Here is a 24760-nt window from a genome sequence, read left to right on the forward strand (position 1 = left end):
TTCATAGATAGCTCCTCCGGAGTAATTGGAACCACACCAGGTCGGGAGCAATGTTCAGCTTGGATCTTTATCATATTATCCTGTCATTTAAAAAAAAAAATTAGAAAAATGAATAAAGATACAATTAAAATTGCAATCATCCTAATACAAAAGGTAAATATACATACATAATTCTCTTCGCACTCCGGAGAAATCCACTGCTTTGTGACATCATTAAAGTGTGTAGATTTGTAAACACATGGCAACTCTGGCAGTTGGCCCCCATTTGCAATTGTCTGATTTTTTTTGTTCAACTAGTAAGTTAAATAAGAATGATGGTAGTAGAATCATCTTTAAAAAAAAAAAACCGAACAAAAAATTAAAGAAGACCCACCGCCTCATGTACCCTAACTGGGAGAGATTTTGACCCACACCTATGCTTCGTCTTCAATTGATTTCTATTGTCAATGTTAGCATTTGATTGCTTCTACAAGGAGGAAGTTCCAATAGAAAAATATATATATTAGGAAGACAAAGTAATTGTCAACAATAAATAAACATAAGAAAAGTTTACCAGCCAATTGGCATCATTCCACTTCTTGTCAATCAAGTTTTTCCATTTCTCGAGGTCACATTCAGGCGGTGGGTGGTTTCTAGCATACTCCTCTCCCTTAGCACTTTTAAGGTTCAGGTATTTTTTTCGTAGTCTGTAGGTGTAGCTGCTCAAGCTCCGTCCACACTTTGTTGCCACCGCTTTGCTAACATTTGTGGAGTCACCTTCCATGTCAAATTGATCCTAGCAACAACCACAAATCTTGTAAGTCATAATTAATTATATTACATTAATTCAATCAATTATGTAAAACTTTTACCGTTAGACGCTGAAACATAGGTGCCGTAACTTCTTCGTTGACATGTTTCCACCTGCGAATGCTAAAGTCTGGCAAGTGTGTTCGGACCTCAACACCAATTTTGGAGACTAATTGAGAGGCATGATCCCCCACTGGTGCACGATACTCCTGTGGTATAGGAACTTTGAGCTTTCCATCTTTTTGAACCATTGCTTGAACCTTCAACCCGCGTGTCAAGCCACGAGGGTGTCTAGTAGGCACTGTTTTAAAGACATAACATTGACTGGTTAGCAATTAATTAAAGTGAAATCATAAAAGCAATATAAGTAACTTTTTTTACACATTGAACGGTTCTACACAAATACAAGAAAAAGATTGCTAAGTTTGCATTAAAGATAATGTGCTTCTTAGGTACGTAGTTTACCTTTTGCTCATCTCTTAAAATTTCCATTTATGCAGATAGAAAATACATAAAATGGAGAAATATTATGTTCAAGACACAGTAGCTGTAAATAAACTAAGTATGACAATAATGATTTAGTACAACAAAAAGAAAATACACCTTAAAAACACAATTAGTACTTCTCATCAAACCTCTCCACATAAAAAAGGAGGCTCATGGTTAAGTAGGTGTATTCTCATTCGCTACAAAAGCAAAAATAGCTACTAGTTTGGCATCCTATATAAATATAGCTTTAGCTTTTTTGAGCAATTGGACTAGGTTGCCCCGGATATGCAGGCTCATGACCTCATTAGAACCACCAACCAACTCCCCTCCTATGAACACAGCGGGTACGCTAGGTCGACATCCTAATGACAACAACTCTCTTTCCAGTTGTCGTCCATTAGGAAGTTCATCAAGCTCATAAACAGCAAGACTGGCCCCAAAACTAGGGGTGAGCATGGACCGGATTGGTTCGGATTGGGAGAAAACCAGGACCAATCCGTTATCTACGGTTCTTGAAAAATTAAAACCAATCCAATCCGTTTAAATTGTGGAACCAATCCAAACCAATCCGTTGAAACACGGATTGGATCGGTTTAGGACCACGGATTTAAATAATTAAATAACAAAAAAAATATAGACATTACATTTCCATTCCAATAGCAACATAGCTGCTGAAAACCTGTAAACAATATAATTAAACAACATCCATTCCAATGGCAGCCTGTAAACAACCTTCACAGAACCTCAAGCCTTGACAGGATATCTACAACTATCATTAACTGTAGGGTGCATTCATGTTTCATAGGCATATGGCTCATCTGAATTTCAAACCTTATACAATGCATAAGCCATAAATCAATAGTTCTACTTCCAGCCTGAAAAGGAATAATAAAAGATAGCCATCAAGACAAACCCAAGTAGTTGAGATAAAACTCTGTCAAGTTCACTTGAGCCAATCAAGACGACAATAATATCAAACAGTCCAAGAGTCCAGATATTGCTAATGCTAGATACAAAAAGAATCAAGATAATTGCAATAACAGTTTGATTTCTTTCACATACATAAACATGATTAAAATTCACCAGATGCACCCCAAAAAAAAAAAACTCAGAAACATGTGGGTCCCAAAGGGTGGAAAAAGTAACATTTGGGGTTCAAGCAACTCTTCTAATTTGCATGGTTATTGTTGTGTGTTAGTTTTGTGGTTTTGAATTTGAAAATATGTATATATGCATGTGTGTCTATATATATATATATATATACTGAGAAATGATTTAATTGTAGACTCAAAGTTCAACACAGTTGTCAAGTCATCTCTGATGCATTGGAATGATCAATCTTCATGTTCTAGCTTGATTTAATGCTTGCTTTTATCATTTTTTACTTGAATTGCGATACTTTTTTCTCACAATTTTAGTTTGTTTTGGTTTAATTCTTCTCAATTGTGGTCTATATTTGTTCTTCTTTATACTAAAATTATTTTACTCATTTCTCATGAATTTCCAAACACTGCTACAGACATGACCATAGACCATAACCAAAATAATAGAGATTTGCCCAAAATTTAATGAGCCCAAATGAAGCTAGGAAAATAGGATTTTGATGGAACAAGTAATAGAGATATTTGCTAGAAAAAATAAGTTGTTGATTTGAGGAATAAAAAAAAATTGAGCTTTTTTCTGCAGTAAATTTTTTTGATGAAAAACGGAGCTACTACTCTTGCTGGTTAGATACATAAGTAACGTATTTATTTCATAGAATTTTGAGATATATTAATAATGTAATTGTGGGAATTTTCTACTGTAATAATAATTTTTTTTGTACTTCCTATGTTAGGAATTTGTGCCATTTAACTCGTACAAATCTTAAACATAGTTGTTTTGCCTTTAATGTGTTCTTTTTCTTTTAGGTTGATTTGAGATGATGTGAACACTCAAAATTCTTTGCTTAGATGATCGAGAATTTGAATAAGAAAAAAGGAAAAAGAAAAATGAGGCTTTGTTTTTGTCCTTTGAATAGCAATCTAGGAAGCACGAAGACAACAACAAAGTAATTAAAAAATAAGGTTCCATTAAGGTGAAGTGCTTGCCCACATGGCTTTAATGTGATACAATAAGTTTTTGTTTAATTGTAGTGATAGACTTTTTCATGCCATTGTAAGTCACAATATATCTGCTTAGTGAACTCATAAAACATGATTATAGTAAAGATTTTAAAGGGAACATGATTTGTTTAATTGAACTATTTTATTTTCTTAAATTCTAGAGCTTTGTTTTTCTCAATAAGGAATTCAATGACAGCCATGACTACTTAATCATTGTTTCTCAAACTAACTTAACAAAGAGGGTCTTAAAAATGCTTTCTTCTGCAGTCCTGATTTAGGTAGGCAGTTTTTATTTTTATTGCAGTTATGAAATTAGCTCAAAGGTTGAAATTTTAGCTTTGGATTTTTTAGGAAATCACATTATCATGTTGTTTTTCAAGAAAGACAGTTTTTCATGTGTCTTAATGGGAACATGGCCACCGGGCCCGATGGCCACCCGGCTAGTTTCTTTAAGAGTTCCTGGGAGGTTTTGGGTAAAAATATTGTTGAGGCTGTTAAATCTTTTTTTTACTTCTGGTGAACTTCTTAAGGAGGCTAATAGGACCTTGATTGCTTTGGTCCTTAAGGTTGATGAAAGTAGGAAGAAAGAGAGAGGAAATCTTTCAAAGATATTTCTTTATTATTAGTTGCACACCACATCAACATTACACGAGTTCATTTATATACACAGATATATGATTTGCTCTAACTAACTAACTAAGATTAACTAACTAAGTTTGTTACAGATCAGTTACAGAATCTATTGAGAATCAGTTGGAATCTGTTGAGAATCAATTGTAGATTTGTTATATACAAATGATCTCATGTACACAGACTAGATGCTTGTATTGGTCTCTCATCATGAACACCAATAGTTGACTTGCAACTATCATACACACCAGAGTGAGCAGATCTCCTATATGCACCTGCAGTAGCTGAAGATATAGCAGAGGCATCAGATGTAGTAGGTGCAGCTGATATAGATGCAGCTAATATAGATGTTGATGAAGCTAGATGATCAACTGAAGCTGAAGCTTTATCAGGCCCCTTCAAGCTGAAAGGTGGGAGACCAACTAAAAGCTTGGATTGAAGAAAAAGAAAACGAGACACAGGAAGAGATTTGGTAAAAATATATGACACTTGATCAGAAGAAGACACATGACGAATAAGAAGTTGCTTAGCTGAAACTTTTTCGCGCACAAAATGATAATCGATCTCGATATGCTTTGTCCGAGCATGAAACACAAGATTAGCAGCAAGAGAAAGAGCAGACAAGTTATCACACCAAAGCACAGGAACAGAAGAATGGCATATATGCATATCTTTAAGAAGCATGTGAAGCCAAGCAACTTCAGCACTTGCAAGAGCCATAGCCCCGTATTCGGCTTCAGTAGGAGATATAGCAAAGGCATCAAATGTAGTAGGTGCAGCTGATATAGATGTTGATGAAGCTAGATGATCAACTGAAGATGGATAAAATTGAGCTGATGTTGATGAAGCTAGATGATCAACTGAAGCTGAAGCTTTATCAAAGGTTCCTAACCCTAGCAAGGTAGGGAACTACCGTCCTAAATAATAAAACTTGTGTGGAGCTAGTGAGACTTGTGGGTTGAGTGATGTTGAGCATATAAATATTTTTTTTTCTAATGTTTGTTATACAAATTGGCAAGCTGATACATATTATGAGGAAATTTTTTGTTTGGTGGGTTGAGAAGAATGTGAGCATATATTTTCTTGAGTGTTTTATGTGTGATTTGAGAGTGTGGATTGAGTGGCTAAGGACTATACTGTGTTTGTTCTCAACGTATTTTGTTCTTTCCTTTTGGTCCTAACTGATGGTTGTTATACTACTTAAAATGGGTCTCTCATGTGTTTAACACCCCCATAGCTCTCGTTATGTGGTGGTTGAACATATGTAATCCTATGTTTGAGTTGGTGTATCTGCTGCTTGGGTTTGCTGAAACTGGGCAGTGGTTGGTTCTAGTATACCTACTGCTATTATTGGGGTTCTATGCACCTTTAGCTGAGCTATACTGTAGGGCATGATGCAACTGTGCTATGGTCTAAAATCTGGGACTATTATAGTGAGCTATTTGTTACTGCTGTACATATTGCTACTGTTTGATTGGTTGGATCTGCAAATCCTGATGGAGCCATGTAGTTGGTTGATGCTGCCGTAGTTGGTGTATCTGGTTGCTATTGGCTACTACTGTTACTATTGGTATTACTGCCTTTTCTATTGGAAAATTTTGCTACAGCTAGAATGTTGTTTATTTTTGTCTTGTACAGTTGGTTATTTGTTGGAGTTTTCGGATGCTCCTCCTAAATTGTTTGTTTTTATTTTTGTTTGCTGTCTATATTTCCTTATTTTATGGCCCCTCTTTGTCTGTATGGGGTTTGATTTGGTCATGTTCCAGGGTTTAGGCTTTTTATTTTTTTTAGCAGCGTTTTAGTCTTTGTCCTGTTGTTATTAGGGCCTGAGGTATACCCCTTGTATATGTTATATATTTCATTGTCTTAATTTATGACTTATTCACCTAAAAAAGACAGTTTTTCTTGAAATTAGCTCAATGGTTGTACTTCTAAATTTCCTATGTAGGCAAATGATTACCAAGTTCCCAAATAATTTCTCCTTCTTCAATGTTTTTGTTCAAAGAACTAGGAATGCTTGAAAACTAAGAGCATCTCCAATAGAGATGTTAACTTTGTGTGTTTTATGACAAAAAATTACAAGTGAGACCAAAACTAAAATAAAAAATAAAAAATCAATCCCTATGAAACAAATTGCTTGAAATTTTTTGCACCATAGAATTATATTCAAACAGAGAATTTGTTTAGCTTAGTAAAATTCAGTATCTTACCGACACTAGATTGGGGGGCTGCCTCCCTCGGTGCCTCCATATCGACATCAAGTGGCTGTGAGTGTTGGGTATCCACATTGTCATGTAAATCCCCATTTGGAACAACAATTGCCTCGTGCGAAGGTTGAAAAGATGACTGCGCCAATCGTTTTGGTGGCATTGGTAAGCCCTAAAAAACATAATACAAAAGCATAAACAATAAACACATAAAAATGGATAAGTAAAGATATGTATATGGAAATCCATCAAGGCCACTGTTGATATTTGTAATCTGATCTAGTCCACTCCTTTTCTTCCCAAGACTGGTCCTGACAAGTGGTTGCTTTGAATATTTTTAAAATGGTCAGGTAAAGGGTGTTGTCACTCAAAAACCTGTAGGCAAGTTGAGTGGTTGAGTGGTTGTGAGCTACCAGTAGTTCTAATATCTTTAATTGGTTTTTCCTAATTGTGTGCTTTGCAAGTTGTCAATCTGGTGTTTCCAACATGGTCAAATTATGTCTTATTTCGTTATACATTTGTGTTCCAGCTAACTTACTCCTACAGTTTGTTTTGGTATGCATATTGTTGTATGTAGGATGTATATTTTCTAGTTTTATTTTATGACTTATTCATCCAATAAAGTATACGGAAATATAAAGATAGTATTAACAAAGCATCGTTAACAAATATATAGCTATCGGTGACATAATAAAAAAAAATGAATGGCCATACATATAGTACCTCATCGTCAACACTTTCAAAGGACTCAGCATCAGTGTCATCCTCATGATCTGACGGTATGTAGTCATCATCATCTACCCTAATTTTCTTTCCCTTTTGATGAACACGATTGGACTGAGTAGAACCCATCAAAGAAGTTGCTATACGCTTCAATTGTAGAGCATCCACTTTCTTATTATTCTTCTTGATTGTCTTATATCTTTCCATTTCGTACTCTGTTCGCTTCTGTTTCGCTAGAAAACCTGGTTTGATCCATTGTTTGTCCCCTTTGGCCATTTGGTTAACTAAAAAGCATAAATTGATATCAAACATGAAATATAAAGCATAATTTTACTTGAAGAGACGCAACAAAATATATCATAACCATGTAATGCATTAAAAACATATGTCCATATAGAAACCTAAAAACAACAAAAACTACATATCATAATCCATATCAGGTTCCATATCAAGATCCATATCATCATCAAGTACGCCAAGTTCTTCATCTTCTTCATCATCTCTACCATCTCTCTTTGTTTTATTTGAAATAACCTCAGCTTCAATATCATCCCTATGAAATCGAATAATATCTTCAATGTTGATTGGGACAACTGAGTTAATGTTTTCTTGTTGGAATGCATCATTAAATTCTGGTTGATCTGGTGGTTCTCCATCACCAACCTCTGGCACATCAAACACACCTCTATGTTGGACCCGTTGCACGACTTGCCAAGGTTGCCCCCATTTGGTGTCATTCAGGTAGAACACTAGCTTAGCTTGACTAGGCAAGATAAAAGGGTCAGATTGATACCATCGGCTTGTGACATCGATGCTTGTGCAATATGTGTCAGCTCGTACTGTTCTACTTCTACCAGTGTTACCGGTGTTGTACCATTCACATTGAAACAAAACAACTTTATTTTGGCACATGTACTCAAATTCCCATATATTGCACAAGTGACCGTAGAATTTGTGCATCTCTCCCTTGTAGTCCCCTTCGGTAAGCACACCACTGTTTTGACTCTTACGACGATTGTCTAATTCCTTCGTGTGGAATCTGACACCATTGATTATACAACCCGAGTACTCTTTCACTAGCAAATTAGGACCATTCGCTAAGGACCACAATTCTTCGGTTGCTTCTGGTGCCTCATTAACTCTCAATCTATTTATCTACATCCACATGCAATGTGCAACACTTGAATTATGTTAATAATGTTTGTATTTTATACAAGCCTAATAGTGTTTGGCCAATTGTGAATATTAAAAATGACTTACATATTCTTTGAACCACTTTGGAAATTCCTTCTATTGTATCTGAGTTATATCTTGTCCACTGGGAATTTGTAACAAATTCTTGTGTTCCCTACTCAAATAGTTTTTGTTAATGTGTGAAATACTACTATTATTAATGACTAATAACATGATAATTGTTAAAATATATATAATTATAAGAAACACGTACTGAAGATACTTCTCTATCTCAGGGCTATTGTATAATAAGAACCAATGAGCAATATCACGAAGTTCCTGTGACATCTCAACATGCTTTCTGATTTGGCCAATAGGACGAGCAGTTTCGGTGAATATTATGAAACCTTCACGACGGACTCCATAATCTTCATTTCGTGCATCTCGATTATGCACGGTTTCAATCCCTTCAAGATACATTGAGCAAAAAGTAATGCACTCCTTGACAATGTAAGCCTCTGCAATAGAACCTTCTGGTCGAGCTCGATTGGTGACAAACTTTTTCAAAGATCCGAGAAACCTTGAAGAGATAACCAATTAGGAGTATGGTTAGGCACACAACATAATCTATACCTTTCATTTGAAAGTACAATTTTAGAAATTACCTTTCAATCGGGTACATCCACCGATATTGCACAGATCCTCCGAGAATAGTCTCACGTGGCAAGTGAATGGCCAAATGAACCATCACATCGAAGAAGGCTGGAGGAAAGATCTTTTCAAACTTACATAGTATGAGTACTATACGTTCCTCTAATTTCTCCATTTCACTTCGTTTCAGTGTCCTTGAGCATAGATCTTGGAAGAAGCTACCTAACTCAAAAAGTGCTGTACTGATCTCTTTATCTACGTAACCACGCATCCCAATATGAAGAATCCGTTGTATAAGTACATGGCAGTCGTGGCTTTTCAATCCTATTAATCTACCATTTTTTGCATTTACTGATCTCGAAATGTTTGCCGCGTACCCATCTGGATACTTGACTGATTTCAAGAATTCAAAGAAACCCTCTCTCTCTTTAGGGGTCAATGAGAAGCTGGCTCGCGGCTTCACATATGATCCATCGGGATTTGTTGTCAGCCACAATTCTTTCCTTATATTCATGTCTTCTAAATCCATTCGTGCCTTATCTGTATCCTTGTTCTTTCCATCAATTCCCAACATCGTTCCAAAAACATTTTCACTAAAGTTCTTCTCCACATGCATGACATCAATGTTGTGTCGAAGCCTCCTTTTCTTCCAATACAGTAGCTCATACAAGATGCTTACCTTTGTCCAATTTGGGTTCTGACGAGGTCTTTTCCTGTTGTTTGGATGTTTTCCATATGTGACACCCGTCACGCTGCCCAATTGCTCTTCAATCTTTTCTATCGGTATCACCAAAGATCTCTTCCGTTTTTCATGCTTGCCATTATATGCTCTACTCTTTCGCCTTTCTGGGTGGTCATCAGGCAAGCAGCATCGATGGTTACTGTACGCAGTCTTACTTCTTAAAGATTCAAAATATGGTTCATCATTGCAAGTGTAACAAGAGTAATGACCCTTTGTTCTCCATCCAGAAATGTCACCAAATGCGGGCCAATCATGTATCGTCCATAGCAAAGCTGCACGCATGCAGAAAGTCTCACCAGTCGAGGCATCATAGGTTAATGTACCATTTTTCCATAATTCATTCAATTCTTCCACTAAAGGTCTCATGTAGACATCAATATCAATTCCTGGTTGTGATTCACCAGGAATAAGTAATGACAACATGAAAAATGGGTCCTTCATAGCCAACCACGGTGGCAAGTTGTACGGAATGAGTACGACAGGCCACAAACTATATGAGTTATTCATATTTCCGAAAGGGTTGAAACCATCAGTAGCCAACCCTAGCCTCACATTCCGAGGCTCCAACGCAAATTCAGGATGCTGTGTATCTAATTCCTTCCACTCATCACTATCTGCAGGATGCCTCAATACACCGTCATCTAGACGTTTTTCCTTGAACCATTTCATATCCTCGGCTCTCTTCCTCGACATGTACTACCTTTTCAATCTTGGTGTTAACGGGAAGTATCGAAGAACCTTACGAGAGATCTTCTTACCTCCACCATGATTTGTCTTGTATCTAGAAGCCTTACAATTTGGACATTTATCCAATGTTGCATTCCCCTTCCAAAAGAGCACACAATCGTTTACACAAGCATCAATGAGCTCGTATGACAAACCCAATTCACGTAGTATTTTTTTAGCTTCATAAGTTGACTTTGGAACCAAATTATCCTTCGGTAAAAGTTTTGTTAAAAACTCTAGCATCATGTCAACTGACTTATTACTCCAATGGTTTGTTACTTTCATATTAAGTATCTCGATGACAAATTTTAACAAAGTGTAATTTGTGCAACCTGGGTACACCTCACGTTTGGCATCATTCAATAATTTATCAAAAGTGCGAACCTCCTCCTCTTGAGTTGTATTAGTTGATTCCCCTCTTATTCGATCTTCCACTAAGGCATCAATACCTCCCAAAACCTCATTGCCCTCAACGGGTATATCATGATGATAAGCCTCATTTGATTCACGGGGTTCCCCATGCACGTGCCAGATAGTGTAAGCTGGAATAATCCCATGTTGCAGCAAATGAATTTGAACAATTTGAAATTTTTGACGAACAACATTCACACACTTTCGACAAGGGCACAAAATTTTACCATCTCGATCGATAACCGCCATTGCAAAACGGAGAAATGATATTACCCCATCATTATATGCCCGACTTATCCTTCCATCAACTGTGCTACCTAATGCAATCCAACTCTTGTCCATGTCTGACTATGCCGAGTTAATTAAAGTTAGGTGAATAGGACAAATTTTATATAGAAAAATATATATATATATATATATTTCAATTAAAAAAAATTTCAAGTCCAATGATTATACTGAGTTATATAAATTACAACCACACATAAATCAAGTGAGAAAATAGCCAAAGCAATTTAGCATAAACAGAAGAAGTATTCACAACCAAAACATAAACCACAGCAAAATAACCATCAATAAGAAGACAAATATCATAAGTCAGAGAAAATTTAACCAATAAAACGGTGAGCTGAGAGTAAAAAGCAGATAACATGGCACAGAAAGAAAACCCACAATATGCCACATTGAGTTTCTAAAGCAGTCAATTTAAGTACTCAAATATCCAAATGCAAAATGATATGATTGAACTACACGTATTTGGAAAAATATATATATGCCCCGAATACCAGAATTGACAAATCTATCAACTAAATTGGGATATTGAAAAAATAAGACATTGGGAAACAATAACTATTCTTGCTCACATTTCACTCGGTAAACAAAATGTGATTAAATTTTGCAGAGGAACTATGCATATAAGAAATGAACAATGCCAATATAATTGATAGCCACATGCAACAATTCCAATGAATGCCCCGAGACTATAATTTAGTACTTAGCCTGTTATTGCAGTTAGTACTCTGTTTGATTTTCTCTTTACTCAACTATATACGAAGTCCAGAGAAGTTAAAGCAACATATGCTAATTTAAGGGTGTAATATTCCAATTTTCATTAAATTGATAGTTGTGAGAGAAAAAATAATTAATTAATATGTAATATATAATATTTTATCTTATTGATTATTTTAATATTTTTTATTTTTATTGACTATTTTAGCCAAAATCTATCATCCCAAACATATAGACTCAAACTCCCCTAAAAACTTAGAAATGCACATGAGAGAGAGGACTGGGGCCACTGTTTTGTTTGGGAAGTGTTGGATTGGAGATGATAACAATGAATGGTTTGTAAGAAAAAGTTGAAAACCCTTGAAAGAGAGAATAATTCCTTTATGGAGCCAAGGGGCTGTGAACTGTTACTCGCTGTTTTAGATAATTCAAAGTATAAAGATTTTGGATGCAAAGCTAAGGGTCATAAGCGGTGCAAATAAATTATTTTAGCCAAATAAATAAAATAAAATAAAAATAAGGAAAAAAGATTCACACTCTACCCTATATCAGTACACGATATAATATAGTATAAAAATTATATAAATTTATAAATTTTATAAATATATTGACTTTTTTTTAATAAAAAAAAAATCAACAAAAGAAAAGTTTCTTGACGAAAATTGCAGATATACAAAGAGAGTGTACAATATACAGATACATCAATAAGAAAATCCATAGATAAATGCATCTATCAGAACACCAAAAGCAAGATATTAATCTTAGAACATTAAAAAGATATTCACTTCAAGTAGACAAAGCTCAAAGATATCATATATACTAATCAGGTCTCCACATTTCAGTTTTTTTGTCACTAATTTTCTTTGGCATCCAACGTGCCTTTTTAAATGATGGTGCATAATGCTAAGGGCACAAAGGGAGCTAGTAAAAGTAATTCAAAACATAATCATTCCACTTCAAGTATATAGCATAACTTTAAACTTAATCTCACCTATTTTTTCAGCAAAAATTAAGATTTATTGATGTAAAAGAAAAGGTTATAAAAGTACACCGCAAATACAAAATGAAACTTAAAGCTGTTTTGGGAATAAATTAAAAAATATTACAAAAATAGTCAACTCTTTTCGTTCCGTTTTTATATGTTTTCTTATAAAAAAAAAAATCAAAAATCAACTTTTCAAAACAACCCTTAATATGATTAACATTCACAATTCATTTAATTTTTGAATAAATTTTTCAAGCTTTGTAATGTTGCTATAAATGAGAATTAGTATATAGAATTAGATACAAAAATGGGGTCATTTTAGGGCAACTTAGAGCTGACTCTCTTATATGTTTCATATGGGATTTTAGGAATCAAAGATTGTAAACTAATCAACTCAACATTTATATGCTGAGAAAGTAAAGCATGCAGTGGTCCTTGAGAACAAAGTAGAAATGAAAATTGAGAATAAATACTAGTGTAATGGAAGACTAAACCATAGACTTTAGGCTAGAGAATCCTTTTTACAATTAACTTAGCATTATTACCTTTATTCTTAAACATAAACAACCCCACAGAATAAGAATTTCGACATGCACATTCTCTAGAGTTGAGCTTAATGAGTAAATGGACTAGCTAATGACACAACAAAGCAACTTAACATACCATAAGGACTTACTAATTAGGTCCCCCCCGGTAGATAATTAATAAATACTTATGGTAGTGATTTTAGCAACATAAGTACTAAACCCACCAAATAGTTTTCTAAGTAGGTAATAAGACTCTCAATGGTGTAGCTAGAAGAGTCCATGTGAGGCTAAGTAGCTAGAAAACCTTAACCAAACACAATACCATACCATAGGATGATAGAAGAGTTACATTCCAGAGCTAACAGATGCAAAGCCTAAATAGGCTGTGACTTGTTACACTGACTGACAGTGCTCTAAATATTCTGATATTTCCTCCTCCTTTTCCTCCAGTGATGTCTCCAGAAGAAGGGTTATTATCATCCCATGGAAGAGGATAAGGATATCGGAAAGAAGGGTTTTGATAGAAATCAACTCCTCCTACATCATTACCACCCATTATTCTAGTGAACTCAGCTGGCCTCACCGCCTGCTGAGGTGGGTGGGCAACAACAGACAATGCTGTCTAAATCTTGTATGCTTGGACTTACGACTCTTGCAGGTCTCCTTAGGCTGTAGGTGCTTGTTGGTTGGAGCTACTACTTATTTCCTGTAATGAGCTTCTTTGCAGGTCTTGCTGGTACCTCTTCAGGGATGCCAAAGCAGCAGCCAAAAGCAACACCACAGCACCCAAACAGCAGGCCAAACCGACCATAGCAGCAGCCAACCAACCCCACCAAAGACAGGACATCCAAAAATAAGTATAAGGACCAACTAAAGACCTATTTTCCTACATCCAGCAGTTAGCACATCCAGGAAATCAAGGCAAATGGGCAGCAGTAATCACAAGAGGCCTTCTAGTGCTTGTCTTTTACAGAGTTCAAAAGTGTCCACATGTCACAATTTCATGCTCCTAATATGAAAGCATGCTAGCAAAATAGTGCAAGAATTTTAGTATTGAGGCTCCCATCTTTCTCTTCTTAAATACATCTCATACAAGTCCATATTCATTTACTTCTAGGTTGAACAACGAATTACTCATAATTCCAAAGGGAGATGAGAAATAATAAACACTGATCTTATAAATTCCTCTTCCCTACATGTCCTCTTTACCAGGATTTTAGAGGATAATGGGGCTATCACAAACTATCCTCATCCTAGTTCGGTATTAGTCTACTACACAAACAACAATAAATCTTAATCTAAATGGAGAGGTTTTGGGAAAAGAAAAGTTCAATTAGACTGTTTACCACAATGCATATAGACACCTTTCTATTCCAAATAAAGCAACGTGGACACAAGGAGATATTAATACAGGACAATGAGAGTCAACTTTGAGATTCTAAATTGGTGGGACAGAAGTAATACAAATGTGTTCACATCAAACAACCTAACAAGGGACCTCAATGTATCCTTAGGTTATGATCTTTAAATTACTTAAGCACACTTTAACGCACAATCATGAAGTATAGATAGAGACCACAGTTCAAGTTCAGAAGAATCAGAACCCAAATGCATACTTTCAAGGAAATTAAAATGCATACATTAGCGACTAGGCAATCAGACACCTTTTTCATAATTTTGCTTGACAAGTAAAAAATTTATTGACAAAAAAGAATCCACCTTAAAAGGTGTGAACCCTGTACACTCAAAGGTAAAAACTTTACATCAAGAGCCATGTATAGATCTGCAATGAAATTTAAATATAAAAAATATAAAATTAAAAAAAAAAGTCAATATATATAGGACACGACACTCCTAGATTCTTAGCAACAAAAACAAAGAGCATAGATCTTTTTAAGCTGCTAATTGGGAGATCGACACCCATTGAAATGAAGTAAAGACCAATTACATGAGTGACAGAGAATGAAAGCATACATGTCACCAATGCTTTTCTAGAAATGGTATAAATTTTTGATAGAAATCGACTCCTCCTACTTCATTATCACCCATTCTTCTAGTGAACTCAACTGGCCTCACCGCTCGTTGAGGTGGGTGGGCAACAATAGGCAATGCTGTCTGAATCTTGTATGCTTGGACTTACGACTCTTGTAGGTCTCCTTAGGCTGTGGGTGCTTGTTGGTTGGAGCTGCTACTTATTTCCTGTAATGAGCTTCTTTGCAGGTCCTGCTGGCACCTCTTCAGGGATGCCAAAGCAGCAGCCAAAAGCAACACCACAGCAGCCAAACAGCAGGCCAAACCAACCATAGCAGCAGCCAAGCCACCCCACCAAAGACAGGACATCCAAAAATAAGTATAAGGACCAACTAAAGACCTATTTTCCTACATCCAGCAGTTAGCACATCCAGGAAATCAAGGCAAATGGGCAGCAGCAAACAAGCAGCTTGAACTAGCAGTGCCATGGACATGGATTACCTAATAGAAGATGGGCTATGAACATGCCTAACCGAAGCAGAAATTAACAAACTAAATCCATGTGCAGCTCACATGCATTCATGGGTTCTTATATGGTTGGAACTTGAAGCACACAACAATAAAGGTTCAATTATCACTGATATATTATAGTTGATATACTCCCCTCCCCCCTCCCCCCTCCCCCCTCCCCTTTTTTTTTCTTTCTTCTTTATTTTCCTAAGAAAATGTTCCACTCCCCCCCCCTCTTTTTTTTTTCTTTCTTTCTTTCTTTCTTCTTTATTTTCCTATGAAAATGTTCTAACACAAGCCAAAATATTGACAAATAAACAGTACATCATTTAGAGTGCTAGCCTACCATTATCACCTAATAAAGCCATTATATATATATATATATATATATATATTTATGACCAATGTCTGGACTAGTTTACGCGCACCTCAAATAATATCATGAGAAGTACCTAACTTGAGCTAATCACATTGTGGTTGTAGAATTTGGTTCTTATCAGTTGTGTAGAACATGTTCGGATCCTCTAGAGTCCACACTCTGCAATTTCCGTGGAGTAGTTCAAAACAACATCATTCCACTTCAACGGAACAAAACAAAAAAGAGGAGACAAAGAAAGACCAAGAAGAAAATGAGCAGAGATAAAGACTGGAGAAAGCTCTGCATTCAAACTGAAATGAATCTCTCAAACTTATCCTAAAGAAACATATAAATCATGGAATGGGTACAAAACAACACATTATTCAATTATTTATTTTTATTTTTAAATTATTCAATCATTCCAAGCATGTACAAGGATCAGGCATGTACAAGGATGATAAAATTAATTTCAATCTATATTTGTTTCAACAGCCAAATAGAACACATTTGAAGATTTTCCTAGTTTAGAGCAACTCCAACCACACTCTTTATATTTCACTAGCTAAAGTACAAAAAAGGGACACTCTTTATTTTACCTAATTAGTTTAGCTATTGTAAGTTTCAATCATACTCTTTATTTTAACTAGTCATTCAAACTAATTAAACCAATTTTCAAAACAAAAAATGCCATATATGTTACTATCTTTTTCATAAAATGCCACATACGCACCAAACGCTAATATGATTGCCAATGTGACATTTGCGATAATATTTTTAAAAATAATATTCTTTAATATTAGTTTTAAAAATATTATAAAAAATAATGTTAAGTAATATTTAATTTTTTTTATAAAATTTATAGTACGTGAATATATACCAACATATGAATTTTGTGAAACCATCTTGAAGGGGAGGGGAAGGGAAGAATAAAAGAAAACAATAAATAATTTTTTTTAAAAAATAACAATACAAAGGAAGTTCTTCAATAATTGTAATTTATCAAGTTAAATTAAGAACTGAAAGAACACAAAATAACTAATGAAAACCTTACAAAGATCAATGAATAAAATAAATAAAAAAAATCATAAATAGCAAAGTTAGGAATAAACTTCAAAATAAATAAACTATTTCTAATTCAAGTTGTTACAAATCTCCATGTAGATGTCACAAATGCTCAACTAGGTCTGCTTGGAGTTGAGAATGAGTTTGTCTATCTCTGATGTAATGATGATTTTGAATGAATTCATAAAGTTCGGGTGCACGCTCATGTGACATTGCTAGACGGAGACTTTCTTCGATTGCATCATAATTACAGTCTATATTTTGTTCATTTCGCTCATCTTCAACAATCATGTTATGCAATATTATACATGCCTTCATAATAACTTTGAGGGTTTCAACTTCACCATTTTGTTGCTGACTCATCTATAGACAAGGTAAAGAAAATTATAGCAACATATATTGGGTTGGAGAAATGACTAAGATTCGCAATTGGGGGCAAATTAATTAATAAATGGAGATCATGCATGCTTGTGTCTGTGTTGACATGCAAGTACAGGCCATTTGTACTTCATATGAAGCTAATATGTCATTCATACAGCTGTGCTTGCATGTGTTTGGACGTTTGTGTCTGTCTCTCACATTTAACTACATTTCCAATTCTAGTTCTTGTGAATGTCAAAACTGACATGTTTATCAACATACCTTCTTTTTAATGTTACTCATTTTTCCATTTCATTGGAAGTAGGTGAAACTCATGCACAATTACTGCTACCTATTTGAAATCCTTTATATCTAGGAAGCAAGATCCAAAAGCAAAAGCCAAAAAAAAAAAAAAAAAAAGCACAGATCAGCAGACCAACACAGACATTCAACTAGGATAGACCAGCAGACAGCAGCAAGCTCCACAGTAGAGACCATCACAGCAGACAGCAGCAAACTCCCCAGACCAGTAGCCAGAGACCATCCCAGTAGACGACACTACACTAGAGATCATCACAGCAGGCAGCTACACACTAGCTCAGCCACCATTTGTAAAGCAAAACTAGACCTAGTCTTAAGTATGCTGTGCAAAATCAGTGGTTAATATCATAACTCCAGCCACACATGAATCCAACTTGAGACTAAGGCCAATCTTGTCACAGTAGCAGAGCTTAGCAGACTAACAGATCCCAACCTCTGAAGCAAAGTTAGCACAGAATTATCAGAATCAGCACAGATAGATAGGGAAACAAAGAACCACCAATCTGAGGAAAGACTAAGACCCAGACCTCCTTATAAACCTCAGCAACCTGATACTAATACACACTCTACAGCTTCCTATTTATCAACCACCAAACAGCAATGAAAACTTGAACTTCATTGTGGACCCAACAACACTTTCTAAAGTAATGTTTTCTAGTGGTTATATAGCATACTTTGTGATGTGAGGTCTCATATTCAATTGTTATTAATAATTTGTATGAATGGCAACAAAAAAAAAAATGTCCCTTTGCTTTTTATAGAAAACAAAATAAAAATGATCCACAAATGTAATTGTTAGTGCATTTTAATGTTTGACTATATATAAGGTGTATCAGAAAAATCTATTGACAAGTTTTGGTTAATGGCATAGAGGAAGTACCCTTGATCATATGACACATCAGAAAAATGCAGTGTAAGAGTGACATTGTGTGAGACAATGAGATTCAAGATCCTATAAGGTGCAATGAGAGAACGGTGAGAAAGTGAAACACCAGGAATCCAATTATAAGGAGCACCTAATAGGGTATAGGCAATGAGATTGAAATCAATTGGGATAGAAGCATAACACTTATCTTGGGGATAGTCACACACAAGAGGCCGTTCGCGACCAAGAATATTAGCAACAATATCCGCATTAAACTCAAAACTTTTACCCCTCACATACATCCAAAAAAGATGATGAATTAGAGGATGAATGTTGCAATAAAATTCTCGAACCCAAGACCTATTCACTATGTCATCAAAATTCAACACAGCATTACCACCCAAACAATCAAACCAATTCCTAATAGAAAGCTCATCAAATGTGTTGGGTTCAACATTTCGTTCTAGTAACACTGCGATCAGTGAACTGTGCATTACACAGATTTTGATGGTCTTTAGAACGAAAGGAATATGAATCAAAAGAGCCTTTTTTTAGCTGATTGCTTGGTTTTCTTTCTAGAAGAAGATGAAGCCTTGAAACAAAATTTTTAAAACTATTGAGACGGACAAGACAAAAAATACCAAAGAAACAAGAAAGGAACTAAGAAATTTACCACCTACAAATGATATGGAAGAGACAATGATATTTCTTAGTTCATATCAGCTACTAAGAAATTTTTATATCATAGAGAGAAACCTATTGTGTAGATATAGAGGGAGGGAGAGTGAAGCATTGTCCATATTGTTTCCCTGCAATTATTACTAGAGTCTAATTTTCAAGGCAATATCACAGCCAAATCAATATTCCTCACAGAAAATCATTTTCCTAACTCATTGCGCTATACAATTATACACTCTCTCTGTCTCTCTCTCATATGAGAGAGCAACCTACCTAACCAACATGTTCATTTGCCATGAAATTTCAGTGAATTGTAGCTCTGCGGGTCTTTATCTAAGTTCAATAGTGATTGCATCCTAACATCTAACCCCACCATAAGTTCGTATTGACAACACTACTCTTTCTAGCAGCCCCATTTAAGATGAAAATGCAGTGTTGCTATTTTGAGCACTTATCTGTAAATAAAAAAATATGTGATTTTAGAATTACTGATTTTGCAGAACAAAATTGCATTGCTTTGACCCATAACTTCACATCTTACTTATCTTAAGTTTTAGTCTACTAAAGTGACTTCTGTTTGAGTTTTATAAACTTGACTGTTAAAAGAATGAGATTTTTCTAGTAAAATTTGATAAATTTAATGTTTTGGGATTTTAATACTTGATTTGGTGTGGCAGGAGGTGCATGTGGGTATGGCAATTTGTATAGCCAAGGCTATGGCACTAACACCGCATCACTAAGCATTGCTCTGTTCAACAATAGCTTGAGCTGTGGAGCATGCTATCAAATCAAATGCAACAATGACCCACAATTGTGCCTCCTTGGGACCATCACTGTGACTGCTACAAACTTCTGTCCACCTAACCCTTCTCAATCTAATGACAACGGTGGGTGGTGCAACCCTCCCCTCCAACACTTTGATCTGGCAGAGCCTGCTTTCTTGCAAATTGCTCACTACAGAGCTGGAATTGTTCCAGTCTCTTTTCAAAGGTAAGGGTTGCTCTCTAATTACCCTCACAACTTTGCTAGTTGCACTGAACACAGATAAGGGTGTGGACCCAACACCACTCTCTATGTCTCTCGTGTCATGTAGAACTTTTTATATTTATTTTTCTGCAACTAGTATTATGTACATATGCCCTCAACATTCCTAAAAGTCAAACAAATTAACTAAAAAATTAGTCAGAGCAATTTGCTTAATCTGTGCTAGTTAATTTGACTATCGAATAAAGACCAATGAGTTCGTGATGTCTTATCAAGTGTGATACTCGAATCGAGTCTTACTGTCAGTAGTTTCTCCCTTCTTTAAATAAACTAATGAATATGGTTGTGTGGTGGTCTTGACAGGGTGCCCTGTGTGAAGAAAGTTACCTGATCCTATGTCTCTTAGAATCTCATACCTTTCTATGTTTGTTTATCACCAAACACCCTTCCCTTACAACAATAATAACTATTTTCGTTTTCTCACTCACTCTCCCTCCCCTCCCCTCCCCTCCCCTCCCATCCTTTCTTCCTTATATCAATTAATCAATCAATGAATTTGTATTTGTTGAGAGCATTCCATTTTGCTTTCAAATCAATAGTTGTAAAGATATCTTCTTTCATCAAGACTTTCCAAAGGTCCAAACCAACCAATGATTTGCAGTTCCTGATTCATAAACTAATTTTACCCCTATGTCCTGATTGCTAATCATTGAAAGTAAAATTGATAAACTAAAATTCATAAACTAAACATCATCTATATTCAAGGAAAGGCATTCAGTCCCCATTGTGAGGAGTTTTTTTACTTTCATTAAATCAGATGCCTTTGATAAGTTGGTCTTTCAGACAGGTGTAAACAGTATATTGACACAGTTTTAAATTCGGATGCATAATTTTGGTCTGGACTTTGATGTTTTACATTATATACAGGAAGATGTGCATTGCATTCAAGTTGTCTATACTCCATACGACATAAATATGAGATTAAATATGGAATTTTAAATCAGATTGGATGCCTCTAGGGCTGCAGATTTCTTTTCTCGGAGAGAGAAGGCTTATCAGTTAGATAGAAGGGGAAGACAGAGAGACAGAATGATCCATACCTTGAGGAAGAGGTCAGATAGAGGGAGTTGCAGACAACGCTGAAGGGGAAGGTCGATTTCGCGCTAAAGGAGCAGATTGATTTCGCGTTGAAGGAGCAGATCGATTTTGCGGGAGAAACGTGTTTGAAGAAGGAGCAGAATACTTTCGCGGGAGAGACGAGTTTGGAGAGCCTTCAATCACTCTCCAATTGAAGCCAGCGGGGAAGGGATGAGGGAAAATAAGAAGCCGTTTAACCAGCCGATTGGAGTGAGAATTTAGGGTAATATTAGCTAAAATAGCTAACAGGATTAATATGCCTCTTCCCTTGGAGTTGCTCTTACAACACCACAAATATACAGTCTAACTCTACCAACAGAAACCAAAAAATGTCTTGGTGAAGAAGCTTTATACAGTTTAGTTGAAGAAATTTCATGTAATTATTAGAATAAAAACATTAGACAGATCACACAAGCTTTTCTTAAACTGAAGTCAGAAAATATAAGTTCCCAACACAAATTCTTTTAACATTGCTCCATTATGTTATCTGGGAATGAGAAGCAGAAACTTATTGGTCTATAATCAATAATCCTCTTGGGCTCTTTAAATGATGACATGGGACAATTCCACTGAATAACGATGAAATTTCTTTTTGAATGGGTACAGATTTCAATGGTCTAACTCAATAAGCTCAAACCAGAAAGTGTATTTCTTTTATTGAATGCTGTTTGACTGATGAGAAAATTGAAGAAAGGAAGAATTGGTCTTCCATGACTATAAATTAGGCACACGAAGTTACACGGTCTTCCATGGATTATTTACATGGATTAAATACAGCATTAATTCTGAAAATTAATTTCAAAAATTAGGGAAAACATTAATTTTGAAAATTAGGGAAAACAAAGATAGAAAAATAGAGAAATTAAGTGAGAGAGAGAGAGAGAGAGGGAGAGAGAGAAAGAGGACCCATACCTGATGGAAGAGAACACAAAGCAGTAAAGGAGATACGACGTCTGTGGCGACAATGAAGGAGGAGAACAGGGACTTTGGCAGCGGCGTTGGAGAAGAACACACTGAAGGGGCGCCGGAGAAGAACACACTGAAGGGACTTGTGTTTTGAGAGGGAGAGGGAGAGGGAGAGGGAGAGGGGGGAGAGATAGAGATTGAAAACTGATTCGTCAATAAACAAAACACTCAGCCCTTGTGTTTTGTTTTGAGAGAGACAGACAGAGATATACGAAAACTGATCAAAAAAAAAAAAGAAAGAAAGAAAGAAAGGAGGGAAAAATAATTTAGGAAAACTGATCCCAAAAAAAAAAAGGAGGGAAAAATAATAGACTATTTTTTTTCATTATTACTTAATATGTCAAAATTCTTCTTTCAAAATTAGTGACAAAACAATTTTCTCACTAAAAGGCCTAAAAATATTAAAAAATATTAGTGATAAAAATACATTTCTCACCAAATGGTCTTAAAATATTTAAAATCAATTTTTTCAAAAAAAAAATAAAAAAATAGATTATTGGTGACGCAAATATATTACTCATTAATAATTTTTTAATTGTTGAAAAAAAAAAATCTCACCAAAAGTTTCAAAATTTTGGCACCATCAAAAAAAATTAGTGGGAAAAATTTAGGTGACGAAACTTTTTTTTTTCCTCACCTAAAAGTAAGTATTTATTGACGGAAATAAATTTCGTCACATATTATTTTTATATTTTTATTATACGTGACAAAATTTATAATTCCTCATGGATTATTCATGTTTAGTGACGAAATTTGTTTTCTTTACTAATTTTCATCACCATACCAATACAGAGAATAAGAGAAAGAGACACTAGAAAAAGAGCAAAGAGAAATCACGTACCAAATCACCGAGTGAAGAATATGTGGCGGTTACCGACAAGGCAACTAGTGGCGGCGACGATCGGCAAGGCTAATAGAGGCGACAATGGTGATCGGCGTGGTGGAGGAGCAAGAGGTAAGACAAATAAATACCCTATTTTGAGAGAGAGAGAGAGAGATAGAGATGATAAACAGAAAAGGGGTAAAAAAAATTTAATACCCTATGTTTTTTTCAATTGCCCCTCAATATATCAAAAATTTCCCACCAAAATTGGTGACAATATTATTTGCTCACTAAAAGATATCAAAAATATTAAAATGTTTTGGTGACGAAAATATATTCCTCACAAATAATTTTATAATTAGTGACAAATTTTTTTCTCACCAAAAGTCCCAAAATTTTGGCGCCACCAAAAAAAAGTAGCGGGAAAATTTTTGGTGACGAAACTTAATTTTTCCTCACTTAAAATGAAGTATTTATTGACGAAAATAAATTTTGTCACCTATCATTTTCATTTTTTTATTATATGTGACAAAATTTATAAATTCCTCACGAATTATTTTTATTTAGTGACGAATCTGATTTTCTTCACTAGTTTTCGTCACCATAGGTTACTTTTGTTGTAGTGACAAGTTTATCAATCATACTGGAATCCAGGTATTTATCTTCTAAATTCGGTTTAGAAATTTATATAAATTTGTGAAATTTTGATTGATTTGTTCTTGACTAAAATTTGGGTTTGATTTGTTCTAAATTCATTCTGAAATTTGTAAAACTAGTTCTTGAATGATCATTCTAAAATTGCAAATACATTTGTGTTTGGGGATTCTTTGTTTCTTTCTTCTTCTTCGTTTTTTTTTTTCTTTTTCTTTATGGTGAACTTTGCAAAAATAAACGAATGGTGAACTTTGTAGATAAAGGATTTCTTTTTTCTTTTTTCTTTTTTTTTTTTTTTTACAAAAATGGTGATTTTGCCGAGAAACAAAATATCAAAGATTTTGGGAGGTTTACATGGTGAATGAATTCTATTTTTTCAACTTATTTGAAGCCAAAATTTTGTTTGTCTTTGATGATGTGGCATGTTTAGCACCTACTATTCTTCTTGCCAAATTTGACAATAGAAATGGCATCTGCTATATTTGGCAAGAAGAATAGCAAACTATTGGAGACCACTTTTTTGTCACTCTTGCCAAATTATAGCTTTGGCTGCTCCATTGGAGATGCTCTAACAATTGTTAAAATGACTTTATTTTTTACTTCATTAAACAGTTCAAAACTAATGATCGATTTTCATCAGTTTTCAAGCTATCTAAAAATTTAAATAAAATTACAAATGTATCATTTTTGCACTCACCTCTAGTATATATAACTAAAAATGTACTTTTTGTTCCAATTGAATTTGCACATTTACCCTAGCTTTAATGCCATCGATTAACAGAGTTAGGTGATCAAATTAAAAAAAAATTTACAATTTAAACATTGTAAATGACACAAATCATGTACTTAAGAGACTAAAAAGGTTATTAGACATAGTTTATATTGATCAATGTTTAATGAGTTGTAGG

At 35.0% G+C, this 24760-nt stretch overlaps 1 protein-coding gene across 1 annotated transcript; it reads right to left on the minus strand.

Moving 5' to 3' along the window:
- Positions 1-487: 487 nt before the first annotated feature.
- Positions 488-6364, minus strand: LOC114312537 (uncharacterized). The gene is made up of 3 exons (XM_082896548.1): positions 6224-6364; positions 852-1090; positions 488-775 (listed from the first exon to the last, which is right to left on the minus strand). Exons 1-3 carry the CDS (start codon positions 6261-6263, stop codon positions 503-505), a joined length of 552 nt encoding a protein of 183 aa, XP_082752674.1. The 5' UTR covers positions 6264-6364; the 3' UTR covers positions 488-502.
- Between the last annotated feature and the right edge of the window lie 18396 nt (positions 6365-24760).

The sequence above is a fragment of the Camellia sinensis genome, chromosome 11 (genome assembly GCF_055761805.1).
Source record: "Camellia sinensis isolate YWXY chromosome 11, ASM5576180v1, whole genome shotgun sequence".
NCBI classification, from domain to species: Eukaryota; Viridiplantae; Streptophyta; class Magnoliopsida; order Ericales; family Theaceae; genus Camellia; species Camellia sinensis.

Coding starts and splice junctions, on each gene's coding strand:
- LOC114312537 (XM_082896548.1), bottom strand. CDS start 6,263: ATGGAGGCACCGAGGGAGGCAGCCCCCCAATCTAGTGTCG. Junction 1,091..6,223: donor AGCCCCCCAATCTAGTGTCG/GTAAGATACTGA, acceptor TCTTTAAAACAG/TGCCTACTAGACACCCTCGT. Junction 776..851: donor CTATGTTTCAGCGTCTAACG/GTAAAAGTTTTA, acceptor GGTTGTTGCTAG/GATCAATTTGACATGGAAGG.